Source organism: Zerene cesonia, chromosome Z, assembly GCF_012273895.1.
Source record: "Zerene cesonia ecotype Mississippi chromosome Z, Zerene_cesonia_1.1, whole genome shotgun sequence".
Classification (NCBI taxonomy): Eukaryota; Metazoa; Arthropoda; class Insecta; order Lepidoptera; family Pieridae; genus Zerene; species Zerene cesonia.
In genome coordinates this window covers 1,798,365-1,814,426 of record NC_052122.1, presented here as the reverse complement: position 1 = coordinate 1,814,426, position 16,062 = coordinate 1,798,365, and the positions used below count along the sequence as shown (strand labels likewise).

General features: G+C 32.7%; 1 protein-coding gene across 1 annotated transcript in view; it reads left to right on the top strand.

Moving 5' to 3' along the window:
* Positions 1 to 16,062, top strand: part of LOC119835700 — a 59,409-nt gene that overhangs the window by 8,704 nt on the left and 34,643 nt on the right. Inside the window, exons 6-8 of the mRNA XM_038360677.1 lie at positions 977 to 1,163; positions 2,733 to 2,847; positions 5,457 to 5,715. Of these exons, the coding sequence (XP_038216605.1) occupies positions 977 to 1,163; positions 2,733 to 2,847; positions 5,457 to 5,715 (561 nt within the window). The remainder of the gene's footprint in view (positions 1 to 976; positions 1,164 to 2,732; positions 2,848 to 5,456; positions 5,716 to 16,062) is intronic.

Sequence of the window (16,062 nt, the reverse complement as noted above, 5' to 3'; positions counted from 1 at the left end):
TTTGCAATTGCAATCCAAATCCAAATGCAATCCTATCATAAGAATTTGAAAAGACTTTATCCATGACACCCGAATCGCCCAAAAATAATTTCCATCTCCTTACGCCACTTAACTCCTTCCACCCCCTTAATTTCATATCGATGTCAACATAGAATTCCGTACAATCACAGATAACATAATATTATTCAATACTAGTAGTCAATTGGTGAAGTGCGTGCTCGTTAAGGGTAGGAGGCAGGTGATATCTGTTTCACTGATCGATTTTCTCAGGATCAGATCAGGTTTTTGTGTCCTTCCAAACCGAGATTTCCTTGTTAGTCCCCATCGGGAATCAAACCCAGGATTTCTCAGTTCGCTCACGCGATGACCACTGTAACAAGGAGTCCGTAAAGAAGTATATTTTTTAATTTAAATAACATTTATATTTTTCGTGTATTTGGCCATGTTATCTAATGATACCCCACATGGTCAAACAATTTTTTTAAGGGTTGTGACCACTATTTATTCCTGTAATTCTACATACAATTTATGTAAACAAAGTAATATAATTATAATAAACAAAGTAACTGCTGTGAATTGTAGAGGAATTCCGTCGTCAGTGTTTCGGCGTCATCGATCTGTTTTTCGACGTTTATTAAATTTGAGAGCTTTAAAACACTTAATTAAAAAATGAACACTTGCTAGTAGTCACCCGTATTTTATTTAAGCCTCACCTCAATTTTCTTGGGTTGCCATCAACAGAACCTGATCACCTTTGGATTATCTCCTTTCTAACAAAAAAGAATAATCTGAATTGGTTTATAGGCAAAGAAACTGTCCGTGAACATACATGAAAAAATACATACATACGATCAAGTATACAAATACAGCAATTTTTTTAAGACAGTTAAATTTATGGTCGAATATAATAGACCTCCTTAGGTAGCCCCCTGTTTGTGAACGTCTCTTGAAAATGAAATTTGTTGTTTGATTCAAGGAAATGCGACCAAGCAGCAGTGCGGCGAGCTTACAATCTTCTTCAACGATAACAAGGAGTGCATCGAGTTTATCGATTTGTCAAAATTCCCGTCTTATGGAACAACCATCGGACGTCAGCCTTTCTGGCAGCCAACCCGCCTTTACCAGCGAATCTCTAGGCGACTTTTCTTCCAACAGCGTTCATAGTGAGTATTTATTTCCTTTTAAGACCAACTTATGTGCATTATGAAAATGAGTTAACATTTAGAAATGAGAGAGCAAATGACATATATCTATAATACGAGTACATGGGTACTATTATCCAATAATACCATCCGGTAGTTCATTGAGAGATACTTCGTCTTCAATTAGACTATTCGGCCGGCGATTAGGATTCAATAGATGCTATTGAGTAGCTGGTTTAATTTATCATACCCAAAGAGATTATGTATGCCTCAAATAACTTTATTTAGAATTGTTCTCTTGATACATGTCTGTTCTCAGTTTCATCTTTATCACAAACATTTATAACCCTTTTCGTTGGATTCGTTTACTGCGATTTGAAAGACAAGTGACAGGCGAGGGATATATGAATAATCCAAGGCAATGAAATTAAATTCCTGAATGTTATTATAATACTTGCCCTTGACATTAAACTTGTAAATGCTAACAAGCAGCTCAACTGTTTTTATTTATGAGGACGCGCTGTCCGTTTCCTTAATCCTACCTCTTGAACCCTTCATTCCAGTGTCAAAATTAATGTTTCGCCTCTACTACTCTAAGCTTAATATTAAAAAGTATAATATAATGTCATAGCAATTTTCTTGTTAAAATACACACTTACCTAGTGGTAAAAAAAATTATTGATTCACGCTTTCTCTGTTCAAAACTAAATAAATTATTAATTATCTAAATATTTTTGCAAGTTAGTACAAACATTTCATACCTAAAATTTTATTAACATACGAATGTATCAAATGTAAAGCTTAGTTGTCATTTAAATATAATATACAAATATAATATATGGGAGAATGATTGAAACTGAGAAATGGTTAAAATAATAATTTCTATTTTTTGTTACTTTTCAATCCATTGCCACTCTTTTAAGTAAGTAATGACAGTGCCTTCCGTGAGTTATTAATACCTCTTTGACTATATTCTGTATTATTTATTAACAATCTCATTTATTCGCTATTAAAGTCCATTAACTACTTATAAAAACTTTTTCTTTGTACACTTCTGAATGAATAAATAATGTTGCATCGCTGTAATTCCAATCGATCGAGTCTACATTTAACACTTTCTGCGCTTTTCATAGTTAATGTACAATAGAAAGGCTGAGGTTTAAAGAAATAACTGAAAATTAAGGTTTTTGAGATATAAGTCGTATACTTTGTATTATTTCTTCTTGGTGAAATTGCAGTTTAGCCGACCTATTCTATTTCATTTGTTTATATGAAAACAATCAGAGCTAGTAAAGTGAGGACATTTTGTTTTTTATGATTTAATTACGATTTTTACAATTTGTATCTTCGTATTATTTATGGTCTGGTATTTTTACAGCCCTATATAGCTGGTCAATATAGTCAACCTTATCTGCATGAGTTAAAGAGTTAAATATTTTTCCACCAAAATTCCACCCTGGGTGGACATTTAGTGAGAACATTTTTCATATCAGTTGTTTGTATCTAGTTGTTATTTATGATCCAAAATTTGTATCTATAAAAAAGTTGATTTTATTTGTTTATCTAATACATACATATTTTGGGTTTCAGGTTTAAATGAAGCGTACTTACAGGAGGCTATGTTGAAATCGAGAGCAATTTCAATGAGTTCTGGATTAGATTCATCTAATAGTGGACTCCGGCGGAAAGCCTCCAGATCAAATAGGTAAGTCTAAAAATTCATATAAAACTTTATTTTTTCTCAAAATAACGTAAACATTAGTTGCGTACTTCTAAGTGACCGGGAACACGTTGTATTACAAAACCACTAAGCACTTAGGGCTATAAAAATAGATTTTTATGATTTCTGGTTCGTTTGATTTAGGTATATTCCCTTGGATAAAATTAACCTGCAGTTGCTCTTTTTTGCCAATTGTTCTCTGTACAAACTCAAACTCAACATATTTATTCAATTAGACTTTTTCTTGAAGCACTTTTGAATTTTATGCAGTCAAAATATTACCTCCCCTACTTAAAAATCTAGAAACATTGTATTATGCTATAGGTAAATAACACAGCTTTTCCCTATTTCACCATTTTTGAATAATAATCTAATCTACTCTATGATGCTTGCAAAATAATTAGCTGGCTATCCGGTAGAGATAATTTTAACCCAAATTATCCAATCTGCCTCATAATAATCGATACAAGCTACGGCTAGTGTTCATTGTTGCAAAATAGGAACACGAAATTGATTGCTCTTCAGTGCTCTAATTTGATTCTGCGTTTATGTAATTACAATGTAATGATTAGTTTTTGCCTGTATATCTATACAAATATATACAACTAAAGAGTTTGTTTTTTGCTCGAATGCACTTATCTCAGAAACCGCTGGTTCGGTTTAAATTAAGAGAAGACCCGAGAAACGAAGCAGAATAGTTTTTATTCCCAAAATTCAACGTGACGGAAACAATGCGAGCTGCGGGCGAAAAGCTAGTAGAAAACAAAATACATTTTGCGTTTTTTCATGTTCCCTCACGGTCGAATGCATTACGGTAGAATTTAAGTTGAAGGCTTCAGCCTGCTTTATATATAAATATGTGCCGATGCTTTAGTATTTGTTATATAAAAATATACGTTAATAAATAAATATAACCTTTTTTGACATCAAACGCAGGCTGTCACTGTGCTTTACACCAACCTGTTTCTCTTCTCTCATAATATGTTTTTTATTAGAGAAATATGTGCAAAGCCTGAATTCCTGTTATTGAATGACGTATTTTCATTTAAATTTACTGTCAAATTCCGCTTTTTGCTAGTTTAAAAAAAAACGCGAGTTCCCTAGTTAGCACTAGTAGGAAATGAATGCGTTTGCTAAAACTTTTAATTGCAAGTTCATAATGTCAGTTGTAATAAACGTATTACTATTTGTTTTCCTATACATTCTCATAGCAAGTGATGTTATAGGTTCGCGAGTGTGTTAGGCTTACTGAGAAAACAGCGTGAGCCGAGGTAGCGAAGCGAATGTGCCGCGGTCATCCGCTACCGCGGCATGCGAGGGTCTACTTCTGGGCGGTTTCAACTCAAACAGAAACCAATATGGACTCAAATGAAACCTCAATCGAAATCGTTTTAACTCTCTTAACAAAAATGCTTTGGCAACCAGAACCTTATACACAATTTTCAATTTTGAATTACTTAATTTTAGTTTTAACAAAGCATTGGATTGCGACTAGTTCTAATTAGCGAGAACGCGTTCTAGCGAAAAACGGGTTTAAACCGTATCTGTGTTAATTATATTATGGTAAATTGCGTTATTTTAATTATGAAATATATTGTACGGTTCATAAAACATTTCTCGTTGTTTAATAAACTAGTCCAAGCGCCAATGTATATTGATGCCATTTTTATTTAGTTATCACAAATGGATAACTTATTATTAGTGGAGAACTAGAAATGAAAATAACAAAATTCTAAAACTATCGATTGGAAAGTAGAAGCACTTTTGACTAGATATTTCATAATCTTTGCTGCTTACCATCAGGCGACCGACCAGCTCGGTTGCACACATCATAGGAAAAAAAGCAATCGAGAACGCCACCTAGTCCTTTCCCTGTGGCATTATTGAATATACCTTAATATCTTAGCATATTAGATTCATTTAAAGCGTAAGTATTTCTAGTTGCTGGGCTATCTAATTTTTATTACTTAAAATAAAGCCCGGATAATTGAAGGCGAAGTGCTTCCCACTTTATTAAATTAGAAGCGGTTGAGTAGAAACTTAGATATAAAGTGGATGTAGAGTCAATCTACAGCGTTCCTATCTCAGGCGAAGCGCGAAGAAATAATACTCTTTAATGTTTAATGTGGTTTATTCTTAGTTCAAGCGAGTAACCGAGCAAGAAATGAGCATAGGTCGATCTCTTTATTGATACAATTCAGCTTTTAGCAAACTTGTTATATGTTGACTTTCCATGAAACTGGAACTGACATAAGTAAGGAGGAAGTAGGATCTAATCGTGATAAAATAATTTTAATGAAAAATGAATAATAAATGAATGTGTAAATATGAGATTATAATAAGCTGCTCTCCCTGGTTTCCCACGACTGGACTTTTTTCTTTGAGATTTCTATTATAAATGTATCTATGGGTTATAATTCAGCAAATCAGAATTCATTAAGATCCGTTCAACCGTTCTAGACTTATAAGTAGTTCAAATTATTAAAGTTTTTTTGGGCGGTCATAATAATACAATATTATTATATAATATAATAAAATATCATTATTTTTGCATTTAGTTATGATTTCTTAAAAATTTCTATAAACATTTTCAGAGTTACGTGGGTTGCTAGCGAAGGTCTGACGAATTACTTTAGAAGAATAATACAAGATGAAAAATCTAAAGAAATACAGAACAGTCACTCATATCAGGACTTCTCATGTATACCAGAAAATGAATCTTTCGGCCAAAAAACTGACTCAAAGGGTCGCAGGTTGTCCTACCAACGAGCGGTGTCTGGGGAAGATCCAGTGCTGCCCACGAGATACCAGGATACCTTGAGGAGACGTCATCTCATACTGGAGAATAATGAGGTAAGTGATTACCGAATAGTCTAAGGATACTTTCTTTTAATACAGATGCTCCGTCGTATAGATCAGAATTAAAGTGACTGTGTTAGTTTAACAGAATTTTAATGGAATCGAATAAAGTCTCAAAGAGGTTGTAGGTACCTAAAGTACAGCATATTTACTACACATTATGATTAATCCTACAAATCTATTATGGATGCTATTCAGGAATGTTAGAAATGTTTTTTCCCTAATGTTGTCTCTTAAAATATAGGATTGCGTCCTTGATTATTCATTAAGAAAGCGCAGTTCATCACGGCCTTGATAAATAATCTAGGCTCTTATGATCGTATCAGTGATCGGGTATCTATATTGTTGTGCGAGGGTATTTTTTATACGTGAAAAGACAAAACATTATCTTATCGAAAATGATGCTTGTCTTCACGGAACATAAAATAATTGCGTCCTTCTTTAATTATATACAAGCATAGATAAATGTTGTGAATGCAGGCTTCGGATTGTGCGTGTCACACGCCATCGCCACATAAAACAACTTCGACGTGACGTCAGTTCTTAAGATTTTGTAAATATTCACAATACGACACGAAGTAGACTGTATCAAAGTAATTACGTGACTAATGAACTCTTATTATACATATAGCAATTTTAATTTCCGTGAAAGTGTAGCTATATAGCTACATGTCGAGTACATTTTTTAAAAATTTCTTTTCTTTGTTTTAAGGCGTGCTTATATTGTCTATTATAAAAATAAATATTCTTTTAGTACAAATATGCTACAAAAAAGAAAACAAAATTTAGAATAAGTTGTACCTTTAAAAACGAATGAGAAATTACATATTTATCAGTAGTCTGGTACTATAAGAGAGAATATATATTAAAGTATAAAAAAGTAAATAGTTATTGTCCGAGAGTATTACGCAGAATTTTAATTACAATTTCACTAAAATTATCCAACCGTGTTTGTTTCGGAAACTTTTAATTTTATGAACATCGCGAGGAACTGTCAATGTAGAGAAAATGTAAATTGCGAAATAGTCTGCATGTGTGTAAATCAAGGCTTCATCTAGTGACACTGCAATGTTTTTACGTATTCCATCTGAAGTTGGCTAGGATTATTTTTAACAATCTCGAATGCCGCAACGTTATTGTAAAAGTTGAAATATTTTCCACCTAACAATACAATATCGCGACAGCAAATGAAGTTGATCCGCGATAAGGTACTTAATAAAGTGCCTGATTAATAAAGGTTGTTCATGAACACTTATAAAAATATACTTGTATAAAATTACAAGCTTATATTGGTATAGTATCTACATACTATTCTTTATGTATTTTCTATGTTATTTGCTTCGTAAAGTAACCGCTGGTAGCTCATAGGGCGTGTGTCGCCTAGACAGATCGCTTAATTCACTTCTTCCATCTTTTCAATCATCTGTTACTTATCATTTATTAAAACTCCATCCGTAACTTCCACAAATACGTCAAGATCAAAATTAGCTAAATCTGATTAGTCATTCTCGAGTTTTAATGAGACACACGAACAGATATTAAGTAGACTGTATATGAGACTATAAAATGTAATTTAGCTTGTCTCTGTTTAAAAGAATAGCAATTAAGCTACGTGCTTATTAACGTTAAAATTAGAAAATTCATAATTATTCGTAAGTTGTATGCGAAAACTGAATGTGCTGTATATTAAAAGAATATTTTACATGGTCGTCCTTTCCATTCTACGTAGGTTTTTTCCAAGTGATGAAAGAAAAATATATTTCACATTTAATCATAATTCATTTAAGTTTTTAACTTTAGTTCTTTCCGTGGCCCGTGGCAAAATGCACCAAGGAGTAATTAACGCACGAGCGATAGCTTTAAAATATGATATCAATTGGTTTTGTCATGAGTAGTATACAAAATTGCCACGGACATACAATTTCATCGTACATTTAAAATGTCCAATGGCCCCCAAGAACATCTGCAATAAGACTCGGCAATTCATATTTTTTTACGATTGATAAGAAAGCTTTCTATTAATAAGAATAAGTAGGTGTATAAATGGAATTTGGAAAACTGTTAGCAATTCAATATTGTATTTTCTAGGTAAAATAGAGCTTTAGCAAATTAAATGTAAATGAGAACTTGCCGCCAATTGTCGTTTATATCTAAAACAAACAGATTCACTCTAATTGTATCCATTTTCCAGTTCGATTTAAACATTTCATAGGAGAACGTCAGAAATAATTCCATTTTCAAATTTGGAAATTGTCAGCTAACGTGTGTGACGTCTATTTACAAAAACAACGCATCTGCACGCATAAATTGTACGTCATAAATATACAGCGATAATAATCGTTCTTAATGCAGTACAATCGACACTGTAATGTCTGAGGTTTTTTACAGGATGATCATATTTCTAACACCTAATATGTCTTAATTTATGCTTTATGTAAAGCATATATTTGTTAATTCGTTCAGTTGATGGCTGAATATGCTTATGTTTAAAATAGTCATTTAAATCTGTTATGGCAACAGATAATAAAGAAATCGAACTAAAGCATCAGTTAGCACGGTCAGAAATTGTATGTGTGATTTTTTTGCAGATGCTCCTTAGCTGATTTGTATGGAATCCTTACGAGTTCGACTCGCGCTTGACCGTAATTATTAGGTTCTGTTCTGTCAGTTACTTAAATCTTGAAGTATAAAAATGGTTTACAGCTTACAATTAATGTCAAAAAATCTGTCGAAACATTTCTGAGTTTCTGTTTAAAATTGCTCTTAAAAAATGTATTATGGCGGCACTGAGTTGTTGCTCTTTCCACGACCGAAATGATAGGGTGTAGATTTGATTAAACGTCAAGCGGCTTCCAGTATATGTTATAATATAATAGCGTGATATAATATGATAATATATAGCACAACAATATCGCGCACCATTACTATGGACACGTTCACTATACATTTGCACGTATATTGGGTTGCTATATACTATTACCTTATGTATTTGCTAAGACTACTGAAATTAGCTTCATGCGTTTAAATATTTTTTATATTGTAAGGAACAAGTACATTCAGTTAAAAATTGAAAAACCCATTTTGTGTTGGCGTAGATTTGAAATGTCTCATAGAGATTCTTCTAGTCAAGCCCTTTCATTTGATATCCATAATAAGTTTACATAAATTTCATCAAAAACATCTTAGCCCACTTCTGATTAATTCACCTTAAAAAAATCATAATCCTTTCGTCAATTCAGGAGCTAAGATGCCATAGACGGACACCGACACAACTCACAAACAGACACGTAGCTTTTCGTGCGTGTGTTAAAAATATGTACCAGTCACACATTGTTATCGTGCTTATCTACTAATGCAAGTCTGACCTCTTTTATAGAAATTCCATTTTTAAAATTTCTCCTTCAGTCCTTTATGCACATTCTATATCAGAATTTATTCAAATATGTTTCAATTACTAAAGTGGACGATGTGCATGTCGAAGTTGATACATTTCTAAAACTCTCGTCCTTTCTGCGAGGTCCGCTTGGATTTATGAAGTAGTGCTCGAAGCAGAAATCAGCTCAGGAAAATCTGCTAAATTTGAAAGAGGGATGCTTGAGCGATGAACCAATTTTACAAATATGTTCAAAGCATATTTTATACATATCTCTAATTTGATTTACCTTTGCAGTTTACCCATTCTTACATCAGAAATGCATAACGATATTCTCTATTGTACCTGCTCATATCATGATTAATAAAAAAGGTAAATCAAAGATAAATATTTCTTGATTAACCTTATCCCGTTCAATTATGAAGCAATATGGACCTGAATAAAATGAAAGCAACTCGAGCTTTTGAGCATTTCCTTATTAGGTATTGAGAAAATAAGGATTCTTACAACTCGTTTATTTAGAAATACATTCTTATTACTTCAACATTTAGCAAATTGGTACCTATATTCTTAAGACTTATTATGAAAATTGGCCAATTATCCCGTCGGCAAATTGCCATATTTTGTATGGTATCATGTTAAATTTCTGAATACAATTTGTCCTGATTGCTGGGATGAGAAAAGAATGTATTTATTTTATACGCCAACTCGTTACCAAGGGTTTAAAAGTCAGTAAATGCGACTGTCTGCGATGGCTGCGGAACGTGTAAGTTACTGTGAAACTGCACTAGACTTAGATTTTTAAACGACCTTAAAAAGAAGTTGTATATTATATATGTTATCGAATTGCTTCATTCACTCTTCATTTCACTGGATTTAGTTTAGTGAAAAGACATGTCACGAAACATTTTTAGCAAAAAGACGTGGGTAATAAACAAGAACCTTCGACATCTTTCGTGACTTCGCAGTATCCCTCTGGGAATTTCGTGAAATCTCTGATATCCTCATTTCCCTGCGACATACACATTTCCTAAGACTTTTATACAATGACGGATTACCTGGCAGGCAAATCTAAATGTATTTTTTTATTCAAAAACGGATTTACTCCCGAATTGATCTCACATATTTTAATTGTTATGGATTTAAATTCAAAGATACACCTTAAAAACTCTTGCCTAACTTTGTGTCATGTCTATTGAAATATTGTCTACATCTGTTCTAGTCGCGGATGCTCTAGCATGTGTCTACTCTTATCTTCACGATTCCCATTCTATTCCTCTATTCCTATCGTCAACCTCTTCCTTTTCAATTACCTCTTAGTAGTGGTAAGTGGATCGCTTCAGGTAGAGCCTGTGTAACGCATTTTTAGATTTTAAAGCCGGTTTCATGGCTCAATAGTTACTGTGAATTGTTATGGTTAGTTTATGTAAGTTTCATTGTTAGATGTTGATCTGTTACTGTGAATTGTTGTTGGTTTTTTAATTAGTTTGCTTGCAGTTGAATTTCGGTACAATATATGCAGTATTCCAAATATAAATGATATGAACCAGACAGACAGTTTGTTAAAATTCTTTTTTTGTCAATTTGGTCCGCTACACGCGCCGTAATGAAACATACCTACATTTGGCAGACAAATTTATACTGTAATGATAGACATCGTGTCAGGTAGGTACTTAATATGGAATTACTATACCGAGCGGAGGACGAACCATATAGCCATATTTTATCGATTAATAATTTGACTGCCTATTTTGCATAAAAATATTAATTAGATCCGTATTTACACACATACGATACATACAAAATTACCTCAATATCAGAACTGTTAGACAAAACTATTTATTTATTTCGGATCAGTTACAAAAGTTCAATGACAAAATAAACTAATTCAAAAAGGTTTCGTAAAAAATTAAATTATTGTAAAAATGGCGTCATTTACCAACAATATGAATAACGAAAAAAGTTGAATCTGATAGACAATTTACATAATATTATCATGCGATAAACTGGGCACTCACATTTATCACACATCATCTAAATGGAAAATAAATAACAAAAATTAGAAGAAAATTACTGTACATTTAAAAACACAAAAGCAATAAAAAAAGGTCAAAATTATTACGATATTAATGGTTTCTTTGTGTACGTTATAATTTTTTACAATTAAATGCGTAGTTACGAAACTTAATGAAAGTAATTGTTAATTACATTGGAGAACAAAAATTTCGACCAGACTGGAATGAATCGAGTAAAAGTTGAACATTAACTGAATACTTCTTCGACAATTAAATTTGCCAACTGCCGCTTAACACGTGTCGTTTTAGAACTTTTACGCCACTTCGTCTTGTAATTAAGGCTGCATAGTTATTCAAATAAAATAATACGCTTACAAATATATAGGTACTAAAAAACCATTCCAATGCGCGCTGAATTTGTCTACGAAGTTTTCCGTAACATTCTATGAATAACGACAAAAAAACACGTTGGTTGTTGGGGAGCCTTATTTACATATTTACAATATTTTATTTCTTAATTTTATTTTAATTATTGTTAAAGCGGCAGTAGAACTACGTCATCTGCGAATTTCAACTGACTAGCTATCAAGGTTCATGAGAAACAGACTATTTACAGACAGACGGACGTTCGACGGACGGACACTAGTGTCCAAGGAATAGGGTTCTACACCCTTTGCACACGAATTCCCAAAAATTATGAGGTTTTGACATTAATCATCATCAGCTCATCTTTGTTCCCTCTGCAAACCCGTATGTTCTAAAAGCTGTACCCCAGATTTTTTAACATATCGGTTCTCTTGTGTGCATAGCGGGACAATTAAAAATAAGTTTTTTAATTATCTCAGACTTTTTGATAAAAATTCATTCTAATTCTATTGAGCCACCACTGTTTCAAATTCGTTTCTTCTTTGTGTAAATACATTATATCTATATGTCCAAACAATTAGAAGTATCATCATATTTTTATAATTTGGCAATTAACTCATTTATAAATTCACGTGGAAACATTTTTTGTTGTCTATAGTTTTAATTCGTTTCCGAGCTCTGACGCCCGACATGTAACACTGTCGAAGAGTAGTTTGAGCGTGCAATATGTTTTGCTCGAATTTTAACAAACTGAGAGCGGACGCAGTGCTCTCAAATAAAAAGTATCCGTCTGAATATCGGTTTGAATGTAATTGTCCATCAATAAATACAAATAAAATTAAAAATCATCTGTTGAATAAGTTGTAAATAATATACATTGCATAAAATAATTGATCATAAGCCACAATCATGGACATATTAGTAGCTAATTCGTCCATGGCCCAAACATTGTTGGGGCGAGAGCTTTCCAACATACGTTATCAACTCAGTAACACGCAATGTTGCCAGAAACATGTTGACCGTAACTCTGAAACGAATTGTTCTTTACAAATGTTTACCATGAATACGAGGCTTTATTTGTGTTATTTGGTAATACACTTAAGTTTTTTAGGTTAATGAAATATAATAAAAAAACCTATACCTACTCTTCCTCTTGAACTCTTTATCAAACGTTGTGTGCCTGTTTTATTTTATTCATAAATGCTTTGTCCGTGTATTTATTAATCGAGAAAGTAAATGAGTGTTTAAAAAGTAATGATGCGCTTCATAAAACCAGCATTTTCATAGTATTCCCTGATACTTGATGCTCTAAATAAATAAAAAACAATATGAAGGAAAAGTCTAACACAAAAGAGACTTACAAGAAACTTCGCAAACATTCCTCGCAGGAAATTACATATATCTATATCTTCCAGTAGACAGATTTCAAAGGTAAAGGCTATGATAGCACTAACAGTTCCATCAATTCTATTAGTCTATGGATTCTTAGTGAACTTCTATTCAGAGCTTGTTGCTAACCGCAAAGTTTACTTTTATTGCCGTCAAGTACTTTCATTCCTTTCCTTTCATATGCGAAAATATTAAGCCGCGCTAAAAATGGATGCTGACAAAATAAATATTTTTTTAAATATTACAATGGACATTACGAAAAATGAGGCCATGGCAGTTACATGCGAATATATCATGGATAGTTTATGCTGCAACACCGTACACGTTAAGTTTTATATTTTTATATTATAATTTCCTAACAGAGATAATTGTGCTTCATAGCAAGCACCAACTTACATCCACTTATTGTTGTCTATAAATTTTCAGATGTCTATTTCATACTCATGAATAATTCAAAAAAATCTTAATTTTAAGTAATTCCTGTTGAAATTAAATGTAAGCTAACCATTTATTATGCATCATTCAATAATTTCTTCTTTTTTCTATATTTACAGTTATTTGATTGATTTTGCATAACCATAAGTAATTGCTATTAAATGTTACCCGCCAAATCTCTCATGAAAAGATTGCCGTTGATTGCAAATGCGGCGTAGGTGGGCAACAGGGCTCACCCTGTGCGCAGGTACTCCGCGCATTTCTCGACGGTATAAATACGACTGGAACAGCGGGAAGAGCTAGTGACTCTGAGGGTAGGCTAGCAAACGATACCGCGAGGCCGCCCTTGGACATAGGAAAAAAAACCATCATAAATTAATTTCTGCCATATGAGGCACAATTTCCAAAAAAATTATAGTCCTTCTAATACTTGTCTAAGTATTTCGTTCCATATTAAAAAACTTTGATACGATTTCGCAAACTTTTAATATCGTTCCGGAAAGTTTGATATTTCGGAATAAAAGTTTTAAAGTAGATTCTTAATACCTCTTTCGTATAGCCGGTTTGTATTTTCGCAATCAAAGTTACTTTTTCGTCGCGTATACATTTCGAAGCTAAAAACTTTTACGTTCAAAATAAGAGTTGTTAGCGACAATTTTATCGCGGCACGAAATAAAATTTAGCTGTGGTGGTTCGCGATAATATCTGTCTGTATTGATTTGGACAAGGTGATATTACCAATATTTATGAACTAAATAAATTATACAAGCATCATTAATATTACGTGCTGGGCGCTGTAAGGAAGGCGGAAAAGGAAAAAGACTGAACTTGATTCATAATCAGCAATAATTTATACAATGAAGCGAAAAAAATCATAGTCATGATTAGGTTTAAGAAAAAAAGAAAATGAATGAAGGTAAAAATGCTCCGTATTAATTATTGTTCTCTTTGTGTTTCTTGTTTTCTTTATTTTATTGTTAAAAATGTTTATTTGCGTATTTTATTTGAAAAGCTTCTTAATATAGTTATAATATTAAATTAATTTATAACCGTTTGCGTTTTTTCGTTACTTTTTAATTGTAAATTATTCTTAAGGTATTTATTGTTCATAAGATATTTCACCTAGCGATATTTCAGCGAGAAAAGCTCAATACTATGTTTGTTTGACGCGATTATTATTTTTATGCAGTTTTAGCCTTATTACATAAATATTTTTATATCGGTGAAGAAAAGGAGACGAAGTAGTCCCATAAGATTAAATATAATGACGGTGCGATTCATACTTTTAATTATTAAAATGGGAGAAATACTTTGAATTGAAAAATTTTGTACCTACTTATATATTAGGCATAATAAGACAAACTAATATATAAGCAAACGTTTAACTTCAAAAGTTATCTTAAGAATTTAAGAGCAGGAATATAAATTTGTCTCCAATTTATTTAAAATAATTAAGTAATCGGATAGGCGTATTATTTTTATCCTTTAAATGAAAAAACGCTATAATATTTTAAAGGAATTTATCAACTCATAATCCAAATAGACGGCGGCGGGGATTATATCAAACTTAAACAAAAAAACTTACCAAAGTTCCTACTTAAAAATTGAGAAAATTCAAGAAAATCAGATGTCAGGACAAATTGTTAAAAGTTTTATAAGATTTCGCGGACTCGCGGCCGAACATAGTTGGAGAATGAACAATAGCGGATATCCAATGTACAAACTTGGAACTTTCGTAAGATTGCACGGCGAAGGTAGTCGAGTGGTTTTATACGTAATAATCTGAGTCGAATTTTTCGTCTTCGTCTAAATCCTAATAGGAGGAGTCCCAGCAGTGGGAACATATATGGGCTGATGATGATAATCTGAGCGAAAGAAAAAACAAAAGCTGTCATCACTCTTAGTATAGTTTCCATTCTTTTATTCGTTAGTTAATGGTTTTAGCTTACATTTATTAATTACTAGCGATCCGCCCCGGCTTCGCCCGTGGTACATATTTAACCTATAGCCTTCCTCAAAAAATAGACTATATCGGATCAGTAGTTCCTGAGATTAGTGCGTTCAAACACACAAACAAACTCTTCAGCTCTATAATATTAGTATCGATTCGTTAATAGCCACAGACTGTTTATGACAACTGCATTACTTACATTCGGACTTGTTATAATATTACCTAATAACGCAACGTTTTGAGTTTAAATGTATGTTATTTTATTACATTAGAGTTTGTACTTCACAAATTAATTTTGCCTTAGGTTTATGCGACCGCGAATCAGTATATACTCGTATTATAGCTAAATAAAGATGTAGACAATAAAATAAAATATAATATGCAATTAATATTATAATGTTAAATCTACCCATATGCTATAACTTTAACATCTACCCTCAATTATTGAAAATTGCTATAAAAAATCGACTTGATGATTTACCTAATGGGGAAATCAAAACTAAATAAAAACGTAATAGTCACACGTGGCAACTATTGGACCGTTCCTGTAATAAAAACAATCGCCAATAAAATGTAATCGGTGCGGTAATGGAGTCCAATAATACGGTCGAAAAGCGCAGGTTTTCCACGCGCCGCAACGCGTGCCGTCGGCAGCCGCCGCCGCATATCGTTCGGTCGCGCGGACTCCATTTCAGGGGAGTGTAAAGCCACGATCAAATAAACCGTGTTTGTTTTTACAGAATAACAATTTATGCTGCACTATTGTTTACGCGTGTACGAATGAGTATACGGTTATATTAAAATAAAAATTA